The sequence below is a fragment of the Nicotiana sylvestris genome, chromosome 12 (genome assembly GCF_000393655.2).
Source record: "Nicotiana sylvestris chromosome 12, ASM39365v2, whole genome shotgun sequence".
NCBI lineage: Eukaryota > Viridiplantae > Streptophyta > Magnoliopsida > Solanales > Solanaceae > Nicotiana > Nicotiana sylvestris.
In genome coordinates, this window is record NC_091068.1 from 157,012,854 (window position 1) to 157,031,629 (window position 18,776).

The 18,776-nt window shown below is 36.0% G+C and overlaps 2 protein-coding genes across 2 annotated transcripts; one reads left to right on the top strand and one right to left on the bottom strand.

The window, feature by feature from the left end:
• Window positions 1-11,697: 11,697 nt before the first annotated feature.
• LOC104247799 (protein SMALL AUXIN UP-REGULATED RNA 12-like) lies at window positions 11,698-12,263 on the top strand. Its single transcript, XM_009803905.2, has one exon. The coding sequence runs from the start codon at window positions 11,714-11,716 to the stop codon at window positions 12,044-12,046; it is 333 nt and encodes a 110-aa protein (XP_009802207.1). The 5' UTR covers window positions 11,698-11,713; the 3' UTR covers window positions 12,047-12,263.
• Window positions 12,264-12,770: 507 nt separating this feature from the next.
• LOC104247804 (uncharacterized) lies at window positions 12,771-14,497 on the bottom strand. Its single transcript, XM_070164731.1, has 3 exons — window positions 14,442-14,497; window positions 13,683-14,296; window positions 12,771-13,633 (listed from the first exon to the last, which is right to left on the bottom strand). The coding sequence occupies exons 1-3, from the start codon at window positions 14,495-14,497 to the stop codon at window positions 12,771-12,773; spliced, it is 1,533 nt and encodes a 510-aa protein (XP_070020832.1).
• Between the last annotated feature and the right edge of the window lie 4,279 nt (window positions 14,498-18,776).

Consider the following 18,776-nt stretch of genomic DNA (forward strand, 5'->3'; position numbering starts at 1 on the left):
TGAGATGAAGTGTGTATCGTTCGACAGAAATGACATTGACAGGCATTTTCAAAAAATGGCGAAGATATGCTTCGAGATCGGTGGAGACATCAATCTAAAGCAAGCCTTTATCTCTTCCCTTCCAAAGTTGTTGGCAAGCCGAACCATGACCATCATTAAAGAAAAGTTTCAGTCTATAATAATTACCTAAATTGGTTATATCAGGCAAGCTATTTTCGTTGCATTAGATGGCATTTGTACGAAGTGCTCTGCCTTAAAACAAATTATCCAACACAATCCAACACTTGACAAAGCATGCCACAAATCTGACCTAATCACCGGGTCAGGATGTTCTTGCCACACATCTAGGCGATGGAGAGAATTTAGGAGGTTCAAATGGCCAAGAATTCCAGACGGGAAATCATTGTCCAAGAGACACACAAAATATTTCAGACGTAGAAGGCCAGGAAATTTTCACAAGAAAAACAAATATTTTATTTACCACAAGATTGGACATTTCACTAAAAACTGTCCCCAATCAAGAAGATCTGTCAAACTCCTTGAAGAGATTGACGATTACACTAGCATGCATCTCAGAAAAGAGAAGGACCTTGAATCCATATTCTCTATGGATGATGAACCTAATGAAGAAACTTTATTCTCTCTTGATATCTATGAAGATCAAGGCAATGTTCACTACCAAATTTCAGAACCAGTGATCGAAGCCCGAGAGGAGATCAACGCTCTCGTAGGCGTTCCTCAAGTAGAACTCAAGGTCTATTCATCCAAATGGGATAAACCAACTCTAGTTATTGCTTTCATCGACACCGAAGTTGCTTCCTCACTCATAAATCCTGCTGTTCTCCCTAAAGATCAATGGGTGCCGCACTTTAAGGATTTTAACACTGCATCAAATTGAATCCTAACTACCACCGTCATCATAAAGCATCCATTCACAATTGAGTTCTTTCCAGGATTGAAGTACAGAGACAAGCTGATAGGTCTGATGTACCAAGAAAATATCTTATAATTGGATTCGACATTTACAGACAACTTAGGGATCAACTCCAGATCAAGGCTAACGAGATAGCTTTTAAAAAGTAGTTCAAACTTTATTCTGAAATTCCAAGGCTATCCCAAATCACCAATGACGAACAAATCAAAGAGATTAAGCATAATCTCATTGAACATTCATGTGATGAATCCCACAAGGATTTCATGAAGAAAGGGAAAAGCCCGTTATGGAAAAACCAAGAGTTTTTTTTATCAAGCTTCCTTTCAAGAAAAACTAAAACATCAATCCGATAAAGACTAGTCATTCAGGCATGAATCCAGATCATCTTCAGCTTGCAAATAAAGAATGCAAAGAACTTTGGAATTTGATCTGATAGAGCTGTCAGATTCACAATGGGCATGCAAATCATTTTATGTCAACAAAAGAGCTGAGCAGACAAGAGTAAAACTCAAGTTAGTTATTAATTACCATCCACTTAACCATTTCCTCCAAGATGATAAATTCCCCATCCTAAATAAACTCACTCTTTTCTCCCACTTAGCAAAGGCCAAATATTTTTCCAAGTTTGATTTAAAATCTGGATTTTGGCAATTGGGAATCCACCCTGAATAACAACCCATAGCGGGATTTTGCATCCCCGATCATCACTTCCAATGGAAAGTCATGCCCTTCGGGTTGAAAGCCGCACCCTCTTTGTTCCAAAAAGCCATGATAAAAATCTTCCAAATCCATCCTCTATATCTCCTTAGTTTACATTGATGACATCCTGTTATTTAGTGATATATTGGAAGAACATGTCAATTTGCTTCATCAATTTAAGGCATTTGTAACATAGTACGGGATCATGCTTTCAGCAAAAAAGATGGTTCTTGCTCAAAAGGAGATCAATTTCCTTGGAATGTATTTTGTCCAAGGTGAATACAGTCCAGGACCACATATATGTCAGGAATTACTCAAATTTCCGGATACCAACCTCACAACAAAGAAGATCCAACAGTTCTTGGGTGTAATAAGTTATGTAAGAGATTTCATCTCAAATATCTCTACATACATTTCACCGCTCACAGAAATGCTCAAGAAAAATGCTCCATCATGGGGAGAGAAACAAGATGAAGCAGTCAGAAAAATAAAAGAGATATCTAAAAATGTCAAGTCCCTCTACATCCCTTTAGATGAAAAGAAGATATTGCAAACTGATGCCAGCAATGAATATTGGAGTACTATTCTATTTGAAGAAAAAGATGGCCAGAAAAAAATATGTGGATACACCAGTGGAAATTTCAAAGATGCCGAGCAATATTATCATTCCACTTTCAAGAAAATTCTTGCAGTAAAGAACGGAATCAAGAAATTCAATTTCTTCCGTATTCATATAGAATTTCTAATAAAGATATATATGAAGGCCTTCCCAAAGATGATCCGGATAAATGCAAAAATTATTCTCAATCCTCAGCTTCTCAGATGGGCTCCATGGTTCTCTCCATACAAATTTCAAGTCAAGCACCTGAAAGGAAAGGATAATATTCTCGCGGATTTTCTGTCTCGATCGGAAGAATTCTCAAAAGGATTTTCTCCAGCAAAACTGAAGTCAAAGCAAAAGCTAATTAGCCACATCTTCATGCTTTCAAATATACCAGGAACAAGTTCATTAAAGCCAACAGATCATCCACCGGAGTTGCTCAACCTCATGGATCCCTTTGATCCGTCAATTATTATGGAAAGAAGAACTTATTATGAGCTCCAAGTTTTCCAGCAACATGGAGGATCCATTCTCAAGCCATATGGGGTCAATCCAGAATATCCGTTCTACCATATGTTCATAGCTCAAGCCAAGGATTTTCTACAAGAACTATTATGGTTTTTCTGGTACCTATGCCATAAGTATTATATTTTCATGGAATTCAAATACTAACGCCTTCAAGGATTTTGATAACATTTCACCGGATCTTAAAGTATTTTTGCTATGGTTCAAACCTAGAAGATATTGGATAAAATGTTTCAATGATTCCTACACAACAAAGGTATTCATGTTCCACATGCAAGTAAAGATTATTAATGGAAAAGTCCAGGCGCAAGCAGAGGCATCATTCTGGTGGAAATTTCCCGTGCCCATTTTATCAATAGAGAAAGAATATAGGGAGGCACAAAGAATCCTTTTCCAGCAAAATAAGTGCATCCCGAGAGAGATATGGCTAAAAGATTGGGCAAGATGGAGTTATACCAACACTCATCCTCACTGGGAAAGAGTCCGGGAAGCAGCAAAATAGTATCAAACCCCATACGAAGTCATCTGAGAAAAAATCACTCACGACATTTCCCGAGTAAAGTTGCGGATCACATCTCTCAATCCAAAGGAGAAAGAACGCAGTAGAGAAGGACCGTCTAGTTCCAGGCATTACTACACAAGTTCTTTGAAAAGATGCCTAGAAGACAACCCTAGAATCAATGAAGGATAATTATCAAATCCCTACGAATCCCACCATAATCCTACATTACCTACCAAAAAACCCTTCAAAATCATCTACCCATGCCAAGACAAATTTCCACATCTTTCCATACTATCCGGGCCCCACTTCCACTTGTTTCCATATGCTTCATCACATGCAATACCCAACTTTCACATGTAGTCACATGCTCTCTCATACTTTCACATGCTACACCATGTATATTTTGCCCCTTCACATGTTTTCAGGAGCTTTTTAGTTGTTTTGCCTAAAGTCCTTCACATACCAAGAAGGACCCACATATAGATAAGTTTGCCATGTAAGATAGGTTTATTTTATCATGTAAGTTTGTCTTGTAATAACTTCCTAGTCCTATATAAAGGAGGCCTTGTAGTAGTTGGAAGATCATCTTGTAACCTTTGTAAATCTTTAGTGATATATTACATATGAGTTCTTTCTAAATTTCCCTCTTGTTCTTTATTTCGAATGGATCGAAATGCCGGTCCATGTATGAAAATAAAGTAAGAATACTCTTTAAAAGTTAGCTTATTGTAGTACGAAAGTTTTTTAAGTTATAAACAGCTAACGTTGGTTATAGTACAAAAGTTTTCTGAGTTGTGTAGCTTGACAAACCGTCCCTTATAGGTTGTTGAAGCGCCCCTTTGTAGGAAAACTTTTGCGACTATAAACAAATTAACTGTTTGTGTAGCTTGGCAAGCTGTCCCTTATGGGTTGTTGAAGCCAGCCCCTTTGTAGGGAAACTTTGTATCTTCTTCTGATATGTATCATGGTTGGGAGACATAGAGGTCTGGAGCCTTTTGGTCAGAAATCATCAGATTTTCGGGGTTCGATCCTTTTGAACTTTCTCCTTGGTCTCGCCTTTTCTTTGTTTGTTTTTGCGCCGCAAGAGCGTCCTTCCTTTCCCAAACCATTTTTACAATATCAAAATCATGTTCTTCTTTTAAGGGTTGGGTGAAAGTGATTGGATTTTGTGAGGTAGATGGAAAAGTAGAAAAAGGTGTAGTCCAATTTATGTGGGGAATATGCTTGTAGAGACATAGGGAAGAAGGTAGGTCTTGAGGGGAAAATTGGGGTCTTTTGTGGCTCAAAGTGGTCATTTCTCAAAAGTTGAATTTGTTCTCTGATGAAAATCGTCTCCTTTTGTTATTGTTGGAAAAATTGGAAAAGTGAAGTTCCTGGAGGACAAATCTTGTATTGTAAATTTGCCAACCTCATTTCCAAGGCTTTGATTAGTCCGACATGGTGAGACGATGATTGCTCCATCTTTTTCTCAATTGTTTCCACTTTGCTCATCAATTTGTTTTGTGTATGGGCCACATTCTTTATGGTGTTGCCAATGTTGTTCAACACATTGTTTTGGCAGATGGAGTTTTCTGATTGCTAGTTCGTTATTGCTTCGATGTCACTTTTTGGGAGTTTTTCTCCAGTAGGTAGCACTATATTTTTCTTGGGAATTTTTGGAGCATGACTTATACTTTCCTTTTCAAAAGGTTGGAGTGAAGGAAAATCTAGGGTATGACAAGAGCTTGAAGGACTTATCATGAATATTTGTGGTTGTGTGGGATTTGTGGTTTTTTGAGTTGGTGAAGTTTCAGGTTCAGGTGGCTTTTTGGATTCTGGGGTATGAGCTGATGGTGATTTGGGTTTGGGTGTGGTATCACTATCTTCCTAGCTAAGTGTGAATTTTTCTAATAATTTTTGCCATTCCTAGGGTTTGTAACTGACAAGAAATTCATATTTACGTGGACGGCTTAATGAGCCAATTGAAGGATCTTTATTTTCATATTTGGCTCGAAATTATTTTTCAGTGGTCTTCCCCTTTTTCTTGGATTTTGGTTTGGTTTTGTTAAGGCCAAACCTTTCTCAATGGCGCTGGTGGTGTTCATCATATTCTCCAATTGGATCTTTCAAACAGTCTTGACAGTCGCAATCAAGATCCCAAGGGCAGTGTCCCGTAAAGGGGCATTTGAAGCACCAAGCCCTTTTTCCTTCTCTGTCAAAATTTTGACACCAGTCATGTTCTTCCATGATGCTTTGTATATTCCAAAAGAACTCTCCATCAGCTTCAGGGTATGTATCTGTTGTATCTTTGGGTTGAATCATTTGGCAAGAAAATATGGTTTTATTGGGTTTTTTGAGATGGGAATGGTCAAAGCTTATGCATACGGTTTTGTCATTTCTTTTGGTAAAAGTTGGTTTACCAGATTGCAAAGATTCCTCCGGTTCTCTTAACTTTTCATATCCAGGAATCTGGAAGAATTTTAACAAGTTCATCTCTGAAAATTTGTCTGGGTATTTGGGTGCACATGGTGTTCCTTTGGTAGCATCAATATTTAAAAGTAAAATATTTTCTCCTTCGGGAAGGCAAAGATCCATGGCATGATTTTGGGCTCGCCACGCCATTTTGTAATGAAGAGTGGCTTGGATGAAATCTTTGGCTTGAGGGACTCTTTGGATTTGGGCTTGGATTTTTAGTGCTTTGGTTAAGTATGGATCATAAAGGGACACATTGAAATTTGGAAAGATAGTTATGAAGACAGTCCCAACATTCAAGGATACTTCTGCAGTACCCAAATTTGAAAACTTTCGTATCTATAATTTAGTTTCCTTTCTCGGAGTCTCTTACATTATTCTCTATACTGTGGTATCAGAGCCAGCCCTTCCATTTCGGAGGGAGGAACAATTTATTAAATATGTCTGGCAGTCAGAAAAATAAAGGAGATATCTAAAAATGTCAAGTCCCTCTACATCCCTTCAGATGGAAAGAAGATACTGCAAGGTCGGAATCTCTGAATTCATTAGACGATGAAACAATAAATCCACATTAAACTCTTTCGAAGATGACAATCCCCCAATATTTGTAAATCAGCTAAGAGATCCAGAAGTATCTAAAGTAGATGAGGAACAAGAAGGCATGACAGATGAACCAATCCCAGAAAGAAGATATGAGCCCATGGTGTCAAAACCAGTTGGAACTAGCTTCCACACTTTCACCTTAGATGATGTCAAGGTTTCAAGATGGCCTCAAAAGATCAAAGACTTCTATGTCTCCCAGCCAAGATACATATCAGAAGAAGATACTCCATGGTTGGAATCTCAATTCATCAGACTATAAAACAATGGAAGCTAGCTTTCAATCAAGTAATGAATCTGGTTTGTCCTAAACTTCTTTAAAACTAGGCATTGCCACCACTCTCCAACTCTTTCATAGTAGAACTCCACTTGAAGAAGGTGCCAAACAGTGCCTTTGTGTCCTCTAGGGTTTTACCTTGTGTTTTAGGGAGCAAGGTGTAGAAAAACACAAAACTTATGAGTGCAATCCCAACATACAAAAAGAAAGCTACCCCTATTGTAATGCTTTTGTATAATGATATAAAACTCATGATAACAATTCCATTTGTCAATCGATTCATTGCTGTTCCAGCACTACAACGAGCTAAGAGTGGCAGACGGGTGGGTCAGGTTGGATATGGGACGAAAATGGGTAATGCAAAACTGATAAATTATCCGACCTTACCCATATTTCACACGGATAACAAATGGATTAACCGGTGGATAATATGGATATCCATATTATCCATGACTTATTGAATATGATCACTTTTGGGTGAATTTTCGGTCTCCCAAACTTGAGGAACCCCCCATTTGAGACTTTATAAATGTAAAATCTTAACCCATTAGTTATCCATTGGTTATCCATTTTCAAAATGGATAATATGGTTCTTATCCATATTCAACCCGCTTTTAAAAAGTTCACAATCCAACCCATTTTTAATGAATAATAACAGCTGCCAACTTCTATGGTTCACTATATGACTGAGGGCTTGTTTAATCATAACCCAACTATGATAAATTGGGAGAATGGAAAACAGAGGATCAACATACCATTCAAGTACTTCTACATGTAGACTATGGATCCTGAATTCACGAAAAAAGTGGGGGATAGCTGGACTGCTGAAATCAGAGGAATCAAAATGTATCAACTAGTGGGGAAACTTAATAGACTAAAGAGAGTACTCAAACAACTGAATAGAAATAAATTTAGTGACATAGAACTGAAAGCAGAACAAGCCAAGGAAAAGCTAGAGGAGTGTCAAAAGCAGATTCAACAAAGTCTTATCAATAAGAGTCTCATTTAAAAGGAGCAAGAATTCGCAAACAAGTATATGAGATTAAAGCAAGCAAGTGATCAGTTCTTAAGTTAAAAAAGCAAAGTACAATGGTTGAAACATGGGGATTAGAACAACAGATACTTTCATAGCTTTATGAAGGCTAGGAGCAATGTCAACAAAATCTTTTCAATAAAGGACTCTAAAGGCAGTATGATCACTAACATGGAAGGGATAGTAGGGGCTTTTGTGGACTTCTATACAGAACTGCTAGGGTCTACAAAAGAAGATAGAACACATGTATGCAACAATCTAGTGAGAAAAGGACCAATAGTGACAGAGGAACAAAGGAACATACTGGTTGAAGAATTCACTGAGAAGGAGGTCAAATAGGCTTTATGGAAAATTGATAGGGAAAAAGCTCCAGGTCCTGATGGATATGGTAGCAAATTCTTTAAAGATAGCTGGAACATAATCAGAAAAGACCTGAAGGAGGGAGTACTAGAGTTCTTCAATCAGGGAAGATGCTAAAGGTAATCAACAACATAGTGATTACTGTAATTCCTAAGAGCAGCCATGCAGAAGCAGTTAGGGACTATATACCTATTGCCTGTTGTAACACAGTGTATAAGGTCATATCCAAAATACTTTGTAATAAACTTAAAATCATCTTGCCAAACATAATTTCTGAAAATCAAAGTGCTTTTGTAGCTGGAAGAACAATCATGTAGAACATATTGATTTGCCAAGACCTAGTCAAATTATATAATAGGAAAGCATCAACCAAGAGCCGCTTGGTTAAAATAGACCTTAAGAAGACCTATGACTCCATAGAATGGGATTTTGTAGAGGAGATGTTACATGCACTCAATTTTCCTATGAAGTTCATAAGGTGGATCATGGAATGCATATCGACTACTCAGTATACTATGGCTATAAATGGAGGGTTATATGCGAGCATAAAAGGGAAGAGAGGCCTGAGATAAGGGGACCCCATATCCCCTCTACTGTTTGTAATATGTATGGAATATTTCACCAAAATAATGAACCTAGTGGTACAGCAGGAGAGTTTTGGCTATCATACCAAATGTAAAAGTTTGCAGATCAATCATCTATGCTATGCAGATGGTGTACTCCTTTTTGCAAAGGAGAGTTCCACTCTGTTATGCTGATGTTAAGAGGACTTCAAGCATGCATTTTCCAACTCTTTAGGACTAACAACCAATGCAGGCAAGTCCAACATATTTGCTGTCAATATGGAGACTCAGAAGATAGAGGGTTTATGTGAAATAACAGGATACATCAGAGGCAGACTCCCTTTCAAGTACTTGGGTATTCCAATATCATCTAAGAATCTATAAAAAATGGATTGCCATGTGTTAGTGGACAAACTAACAACCAAAATAAGGAGCTGGGGTTCAAATAACTTATCCTATGTTGGGAGAGTGCAAATGATCAATGCGGTGTTGATGCATATTCATACATATTGGGCATCGATTTTCATACTTCTCAAAGCAGTGCTCAAAATAATAACAGCAATTTGTCGCAATTATCTATGGGATGGTAAGGTGGAAAAAAATAAGCTACCACTAGTGGCCTGGGACCTCATTTGTCGACCAAAGAAAGAGGGAGGGATTGGGATAAAGGATTGTATAGCATGGAATGAGGCAGCCATAAGAAAGTACGTATGGGACATAACTCAAAAGACTGACTCTCTCTGGGTCGAATGGATCAACCACATCTACCTAAAAAATATATTGGTGGTGGTACAATGTACCATAAGATAGTAGCTGGTATTGGAAGAAAATATGCCACATAAGAGACAAACTTGCAGGGGGTTATACTCATGGAGGATGGAAATCACAAACAGGGAGATATACAATCAAAAAAGGCTACTCATGGCTGAAGGGAAACCTGGACACATGCTAATGGGGAAGATGGGTCTAAAACAAGCAAAATATTCCAAAACATAGCTTCATTTGCTGGTTGACTATGCAAAAGAAGCTACTCACAAAGGATAGGCTAGCTCTCAGAGGAATCAACTCAGATGGCCTATGTGTACTATGTGAAAATGCACCAAAAACTATTGAACACCTATTATATTAGTGTCAATTCTCCAAGCTATGCATCACTGAAGTACTCCAATGATTAAAGATACGAATCACAAAATTTGAAGGACAACACCTATGGAAAAGAGTAGCCAGGAAAATGGGAGGCAAACTAAGCAAGGAGTTCTCTTATGCGGTATTGGCAGCAATAAACTATCACATATGGAAGGGAGAAAGGAAGCCCTATATATGGCAGAGCTCAGTTCCTAGACCACACAGAGTATACGATCAAATTAAAAAAGAATGCAGAGTTCGAGTGATGGAGATACTCAGCAAGCGGAAAAAGGACAAGGATAGGAGATGGCTGGAAGAAGTATATAGATAGATAGATAGATAGATAGATAGGAGATAGACATGAATAATATTTGTACAGAATAGGATAACAAATAGACTTACTTGGGCATAACTAAGTACGGGACTTTCTATATATAGCTAGATGATAGAATGTGTTTTTGTTTGCTCATTGTACTTTGTTTTGGTGATGAATAAAATCTTTTCATTCCACCAAAAAAAAAAACTATTTTCTTTTATCCATTTGCCACCCCTAACTACAACCTTGAGCATGTTGTCTAAGCGGGAATATTTCAGAACTATAAACCCATGCAAGATAGTATAGTGAAAATGCACAATCTAAGAATCATTCACTATCAGGCAAGTCAAAAACTCTTTTTGCTTAGGTGGATAATGTACAGAAGATGTATAGAAATGACTTCTTAGCTTGTAATTTCAATGTAAAGTAGGGGAGTCCCCTTTACATATGAGCAAAGGCCATAGTACGTAGTCTTCTTTGCTAATATAACGAGGACGTTGTTTACTAAACAACTTCAATTTGGACCCTTTTCTCACATTTTCTTTCAAAGATGGGTTAAATACGATTTCTATATATTCCAAAAATTTTATTGCGTACGTAGAAGAATAAATATCCCTTCCGTCTTAATTTATTTGGTACTGTTTGATTAAGCACGAAGTTTAAGAAAATAAGAATGTAAGACTTTTAAAACTTGTAATTTAAACCAATCCTGAGATATTTGTGTAGCTATAAATCATAGGGTAAAAAATGAGAATTTCAAGTTAAGATATTTTTAAATATAAAAATGTGACATTTATCTTTTTGGGATAGACTAAAAAGAAAAATGTATCTCTTATATAATATAAACTACGACTCGTAGTCACAAAAAATAAAAAATAAATAAAAAGATGAACAATAGCTACGATAGTAGATATGAAGCGACGCACAAGTGAACCACTATATATTCATTTGAAATATAAAAACATTAGAACAAGTTGAGACAGAATGCTGCAAATGGAAACAAATACCATTAAAGCCTGGACGTTGAAAATTTGCAACTATCCTTCGGCTGTCAAAACTATGTTTCTTGCCTTCATAAATATTGTTTACCAGAACACTAGACCAGAACAGAAATCAAATTCAATGCTCCAAAACCTATGTGTTTGTTTTTGGAAAATATCCAGAAAAAACCTACAGCTGCTACTTTTCGGTTGGGCATTTGGTAACGTGCTCATTATGCAATGCTCGCAAACCATACAAGAATTGTAAACAGCACTAGACAAATCCGATGTGACGAACTTTAACTACTGGTGACGGGAGTCAATCCCAAGTCTCCCATATGAAAAACCACTCATGGAACCTTGCGGGCCCAAAACCTATGCTTGATGAACAACAAATCCAAAGGACTACTTAGTAGCAAGGATAAAAATTTAGAATTAAACATAGAATGACAAGGTTTTGGGGCCCCTTTGCCAGTAAGAGGGCAAACATACAAATGTAAACCCAATGGGTTTTGAACCCCACCTTGTCCTTCTAGAATACACATACTTCAACAAACCGTCTGCATGTATTGTTTCATGTGGAGACATATATTCTAAAAACATCTAAATCAAATGGTGAGAAGTATCACTATACATATATCACTATTTTGAGACACAAATACAAACTCTCTACTTATATAGAAGCTAGATTATACGTTCGAACCCGCAGTCACAAACCTATACAAGTCTACCCGAAATATCGATGAAATGGCCATAAGAAAATCAAACAAGTTGCCACAAGCTGTTGTGCTAAAGAAAATCTTGAAAAGGTGTTCAAGTTTGGGAAAGAAAAATGGCTATGACGATGAAGATGGTCTTCCCACTGATGTCCCTAAAGGCCATTTTGCTGTCTACGTAGGAGAGAACCGAACCCGATATATTATACCAATTTCTTTCTTAGCTCACCCTAAGTTTAAGTCCCTTCTCCATCGTGCCGAAGAGGAGTTCGGGTTTAATCACGATATGGGCATTACCATTCCCTGTGAAGAATTCGTTTTTCGATCATTAACTTCCATGCTGCAGCAGAAGAGAAATATTTAAAAGTTACATTTAATATTAATATTAAATAGAGCTAATACCCTAAAATCTCTCTAAACTATCAGATTTTTGTCAGTTACATATTTAAAATGTCGTGTATCTCCAAAACCCCCTGAACTATCATTAAAACCCTCTCGTGTGTATATTGCTAGCAGAGATGGAGGCAAGATGAAACAACACATGGTGTATTGCTTCTCTTTTTTTTCCTCAGCTTTCTTCACTGTAAATTTTCCATCCTTACCTTTTCTACTTCTGTTTAGTTCAGTGGCGGATCTAAGATTTTAAGGTTATGGGTGCTCACTTCCTTTAATATAAAGGTGCTATAAATCGCATAGTATAAGTGCACAATTATTCGAATGCAAGAGTAAAAGACTTAATATGAAAACTACTAATAATATTTTCATTACCAACAAATACTTTTAGTCACAAGTCATAATGAACTACTAATAGTATTATTATTACCAAAAGGACTTCTAATCACAATTCACAACTGTGATCGACGACTTTTCATATGTTGAAAACGATGAATAATGGCATCGTTGCTCACAGTTGAGAATATCTTACGCTCTACATAGCAAACTAAACAACTGTTTAAAAATTCATCACCTATGCTATTACGAAGCTCATTTTTTATGTAGTTCATGGATGAGAAAGCACGTTCCACAGAAGCGGTAGCAACAGGAAGAATGAGAGTAAACTTGATAAGTAAATACACCAGTGGCCAAGTTTAATGCAGGTCTGACTTAACCAATACTTTAGAAAGGTCACTAATTCCCTTCATGTTGAAGAACCTCTTGTCATGACCACGAGCATAAACTACAAAACTATCAAGCTGGAAACTAAGATCCCGGAGCTTGTTGCTATCAAACTCATTGGGATAATATTCAGCCAACTTCATTATCCTGTTCTTATCAAAATTACCAAATGAATTAAGTGGATTTAAACTAGCCATACCGAGAAGTAAGTCGGTACTCACGACATCAAAACGACTTCTAAGCTCTTGAAGATGCAAATCAATAACACCATTAAATATCTCAACATGCAAGTGATGAGAGTATGTAACATCAAGAGCTCTACGCTTTGACTTGCCAGGAAAATAGAGAGCATCCATCTTCGGGATCATTATCTCATATTTATCACAGAATGAAGAGACATCATCCATTAATGATTGAAATTCACTATTCCTCATCCTTTGTAATCTTTGCTTTGTATGAGTGAGGAGTCCCATAGCATTGACAATATCTTGATCCATCCTTTGTAATGAGGAGCTCAAATCATTTGTCATCATTAGAACTTTCCACATCAAGTGCAACATAAAAACAAATTCAAATTCCTTAATCTTAGTCATAAGACTTTCAGCAACAAGTCTATCGGCATAATTTGGACCCTCACGAGCAACAAATTTAAGAACATGAATAATTGATGAAAATAGGACAATGAGGTTATTTAACGTTCTATAATGAGAACCCCAACGAGTATCACCTGGTCGTTGAAGCCCACGTTCTTGATTTAGTCCTCGTCCAGTATGCACCTCACCTGATATGAGCAACTCATCTAATTTTTTTAACTTGATGTTGTCGAAGCAAATCCCTGCGCTTAAAAGATGATCCAACAATATTTAACACATTAGTAACTATACAAAAAAAGTCATCTACATCTGAATGCTTCTTTGCAAGAGCCACAAGTGTTAACTGCAATTGGTGGGTAAAACAATGAATGCAATACGCCGATGGAGTTTCATTCAGAATCAAAGTCTTAAGACCATGTAGCTCTCCCTGCATGTTACTAGCTCCATCATAACCTTTCCCACGTATTTGAGATGGACTTAATGAGTGATACGAAAGAAAAGAGTCGATTTCCTTCTTCAATGATTGAGAAGATGTATTATTGACATGAACAATACCAACAAATCTCTCAATTACTTCGCCTTCTTTGTTAACATATCTCAAAACAAGTGTCATTTGCTCCTTGTGCAATATATTCTTTGATTCATCAACTAGTATCCCGAAAAAATCCCCATCCAAGTCTTCAATGATAGCTTTGATTGCTTCTTTGGCACAAACATCAACAATATCTTTCTGAATCATTGGGGAACACATCATTTCATTTTTTGGAGCATTTTCTAATATAATACTTCCAATATCCGGATCAATATCTCCATGCCATTGCAAGAGTTCAAGAAAGATACCTCTATTTGTAGAAGATTGACTCTCATCGTGCCCACGAAATGGCAATCCTAGTCTCAAAAGAAACCTAACCACATCGATTGAAGCACTCAAGCAACATCGAGACTCATTTTTTCTTTCTCGGATTGCTTTTCAAAAGAAGTGCGAATTGATTGTGATTGATTCATTAAATCAATCATCCTATTGAAACACTTGTTGTGGATGCTACTTACCTCTCCAACATGAGCTCTAAATCTTTATATAGCCTTGTTCCAACCTTTAAAGCCATTTTTTGTAAAAACATCCCCCATATTTCCATGAATTTCATGTTCATTTTTGAATAAATAATAACACAAACAATATGCATCATCTTTTGATATACTGTGCTCCAACCACTTTGAATGTTGACCCTTAAACCAACCAGGATAAAACTGACGCATTGTCTTCCCAAACTTAGTTTTAGGAAAATCATGACTCGTAGGCTGGCAAGGTCCCACTTGAATATAATGTCTTCTAATTTCATCTCGTATATTAGGGCTATATTCTGCAATGGACTTCCTATCCCCCGGGTCAGTATTGGGAGATCCTAAGTTATGATCTGAAAGAGATATATCCCTTTGAATTTTCGGGGCTACGGATGACGCAACAGATGGATGAGTAGAAAAGAACTTGGTTGCCCAACTTTTGATCTTGTGATAAACTTATCCATCTCGACACAAAAGATTGGTGAAGAATTCCTACAAACAAGATTTAGTTCAATTTAATTTCATCCGAAATTTACTACACATAATTTAATTAATTTATATTGGGAAAACCATGCCCCTCAATCAACAACACAAACACCACGGCAATAATGATATAACTATTTAATTTTTCGAAAGAAAAGATGAAAACTTACAAATTTCTGAAGCAATGAGTTGATGAGCACAATTTCATTAATCGCACGACCCACCAATATTACTAACCTGCATATATTCTCAAAGTTAAGTTTTGGAATCAAGCAAGTTGGTAACAAAGATAATATTTTTCATTGAATCTGCTTTCAAAGAATAAGCGATAAGCATGAAAAAAAATCCTTCTAAGAATATTTTTAATTTCTTACTTTAATAAAAATACCAAATCTTATTACCTTGTGCTATGTTCTGATAATCTGATTTTGAGATTGTTGTGAATGACCAGAGAGTTTGCTCATTGTTTCGTCTACTTTGTTCTTCGTTTTCCCCTTCTCTACGTTCCTAATGAGCAAAAATTCAAGAAGGGTTTGTTTTAAACTTTTCTGTAAGACTGTAAAGATGGCCTTTCTTATACTTAAATCTAATTAATTATTAATATAATAAAGCCTAAAGGTGAAAGGAAGTAGGAAAAGGAAAAACTAAAAACTAAAAAAGGAAAATTTAGTTCAAAAGCAGAGAAAGGTTAAAAACTAAAAAGATAGGAAAACGTAAAAGGAATACGAAAAGTTAAACTAAAACGTAATGTGACAACCTAAAGGGAATAGGAAAAGTTAAAAACTTTTCTATAAAAGACAAAAAGCTGACATTCAAAAATATAAAGGCAATGCTGTGACAGGAATCGAACCTGGGTCTTTGCTTTCAGGAAAGGTTTTAACTTCAACTTCAGAACCACAACACCCATCAATCATTTTGTTTATTGGGTGCTCACTAAAATATTATATCCTATTTCTTATATTTTTATTATAGCTATACCTAGTTTACGTCAAGGTTAATGGGTGCTTGAGCACCTAAAACTAGCATGTAAATCCGCCCTAGTTTAGTTAATATTATCCAATTTCAAAACCAAGAAGCACATGAAATAGTTTTTTTTATGGGTCAGATCAGCAAAAAGAGCGGCTTGTAGATTTTTGCTTCCGATGGTGTTTGGCTTTGGTTGCACCCTGCGAGGGAAGAAGCACATAAAATGATTATTTGTGCTTTACATTTAAGTTAATTACATCTCAAAACACCAAAAAATAAACCCGAAAATTATGGTAAAGCGATGAGTATTGGTCACTAGGTCGTTTATTATGGACCTATGAAATTTCAGGATAATCAGAGTCCATTAAAAAAATTCTACAAAATCAGCATGTACTAATACACACGAAAAGGTAGATATAATCACAAAGTAGTGTGGTAGGACCATGAAACGCCATAAAATGAAATCAACAACCATGGCGAAGCAAAGTATTGGTCACTAGGCCATTTCTTATGGACCTACAAAGTTTTAATTGAATCAGAGTCCATCAAAAAATTCTACAAAATCAGCATGTACTAATACATACAAAAAAGTGGATATAATCACAAATTCATATTGCATGATCTCGAAAAGCCATAGAAGAAACCCGAAAGTCATGACGAAGCAATGAGTATTGGTAATTAGACCATTTTTCTATGGCTCTACAAAATTTCAAGCCAATCGGACTCCGTCAAAAAATTCTACAAAATCAACATGTACTACCAAAAATGTGGATATAATCAAAAATTTGTATTGCATGACCACAAAATGCGTAGTTTGTTTCCTATGGACCTACGAATATTCAGGCCAATATGAGTCCGTCAATTTTCTTTTACAGAATTAGCATGTACTAATATACACAAAAATGGATATAATCATAAATACGTGTTGCATGATCCCAATATACAAAAAAAAAATGAATCCTAAAGTCATGACGAAATGATGAGTATTGGTCACTTGGTCGTTTATTATGGACCTACAAAATTTGAAGCCAATCGGAGTTCGCCAAAAAGCGAAGCAATGAGTATTGGTTACTAGGTTATTTTTCTAATGGACCTACTAAATTTCAAGACGATCAGAGTTTGTCGGATGTTTTTTATTTTTTATTTTTTACAAAATCATGTATTAATACACACAAAAAGTTAATATAATTACAAATTTATGTTGTATGATATCAAAACACCAAAAATAAATTTGAAAATCATAGCGAAGCAATGTATTGATCTTTAGGCCGTTTACTATGGACCAACAAAATTTCAGGCCAATCAGAGTCTGTCAATATTTTTTTACAAAAATATCATGTATTAATACACAAAAAATGTATAATCACAATTTTGTGTTGCATGCTTCCAAAATACTATAAAATAAACCTGAAAGCCGTGGCAAAGCGATGAATATTGGTCACTAGGCCATTTCATATGGATCTACTAAGTTTCAAGCCAATCAGAGTTCATCAACAAAATTCTACAAAGTCAGCATGTATGACAAATTTGATACACACGAAAAAGTAGATATAATCACAAATTCGTGTTGCATGACCACGACACACCATAAAATGAATCCAAAAGTTATGACGAAGTAATAATTGTTGGTCACTAGGCCATTTCTTATAAACATACAATATTTAAGGCCAATCGATGTCTATACTAATACATGCAAAAAGTAGATATAATCACAAATTCATATTGTATGACCACAAAAGCCATGAAATAAACGTGAAAGTCATGGCAAAGCAATGAATATAGGTTACTAGGCAGTTTCTTATGGTCGTACAAAATTTTAGGTGAATCGGAGTCTATCAACAAAATTCTGCAAAATCATTCGTGTTGCATGACCACGAAACTTCATAAAATGAAGGAAAAATGCATAAGTACCCCCTGACCTATACCCGGATTTCCAACTGCACACTCTACCTTTGCGGGGTTTTTATTACCTCCTAAACTATTTTAAAGTAGAATTATTTGTACCCTTAAAGTTGACGTGGCAGAGTGTGTGTATTTCACTCTCCTTTGGGAGAGTGAAAAGCAAGAAAAAATGATTTTCAGATTTTTCTTTTTGCTTTTTTTTTTTTACCATTTTTTCTTACTTTTTTTCCCTTTTCCTTTTTCTTTGTCTTTTTTTCGTTTCTTCTCTAGTTCCGGCGGATAATTCATTCGCGACGACTTTATCTTACCGTTTTTCTTCCATTTTTTATTTTTTATTTTTTCTCTTTCTATCCTTATCATACACAAATTAAACTCTCAAAAAGATCTATTCATAAGCAAAGCAAAATATACTCAGATCGGGATAAAAATCTATCGTCGGGAAAAAAAATTCTCCGTAAAAAAATGGTGTTCTTGAAATTCCGACGACCACCATTTTATGCTGCCGGTGGCCAAAACAAAAAGTAAGAGAATGAAATAACCAAAAAAATGAGAATAATAATAAATAAGAAAAAAGGATAAGAAAAAGAAGAAAGAATAAAAAAAATATTATAAATACATGTGACAGCACGTGTACTTCACCGCTTGCCAAGAGTTTGGTTGTCTAGTTTTAGGGTGGTATTTATTCCATTAAAAAATAATTTATGGGGGGGTAATAGGATTCCCGCAAAGATAAAGTGTGTAGTTGAAAATTCGGGTATAGATCAAGGGGGTTATATGAATATGAAATGAATATGAAAGTCATAGAAAAGCAATGAGTATTGGTCACTAGGCTGTTTTTTAGGGACTTATAAAATTTTATGTCAATCGGAGTCTGTCTTAAAAATTCTATGAATCAACATGTACTAACACACACAAAAAAGTGAATATAATCACAAATTTGTGTCGCATGATCCAAAAATACCCAAAAAAAAA

Excerpts from the sequence above, each read along its gene's own strand:
- LOC104247799 (XM_009803905.2), top strand. The coding sequence starts at position 11,714 with ATGGCCATAAGAAAATCAAACAAGTTGCCACAAGCTGTTGTGCTAAAG.
- LOC104247804 (XM_070164731.1), bottom strand. The coding sequence starts at position 14,497 with ATGGCTTTAAAGGTTGGAACAAGGCTATATAAAGATTTAGAGCTCATG. Across the intron at positions 14,297-14,441 it reads TTAGAGCTCATGTTGGAGAG|GTTTCTTTTGAGACTAGGAT; the intron begins GTAAGTAGCATC and ends CGATGTGGTTAG. Across the intron at positions 13,634-13,682 it reads AGATGTAGATGACTTTTTTT|GGATTTGCTTCGACAACATC; the intron begins GTATAGTTACTA and ends TTTTAAGCGCAG.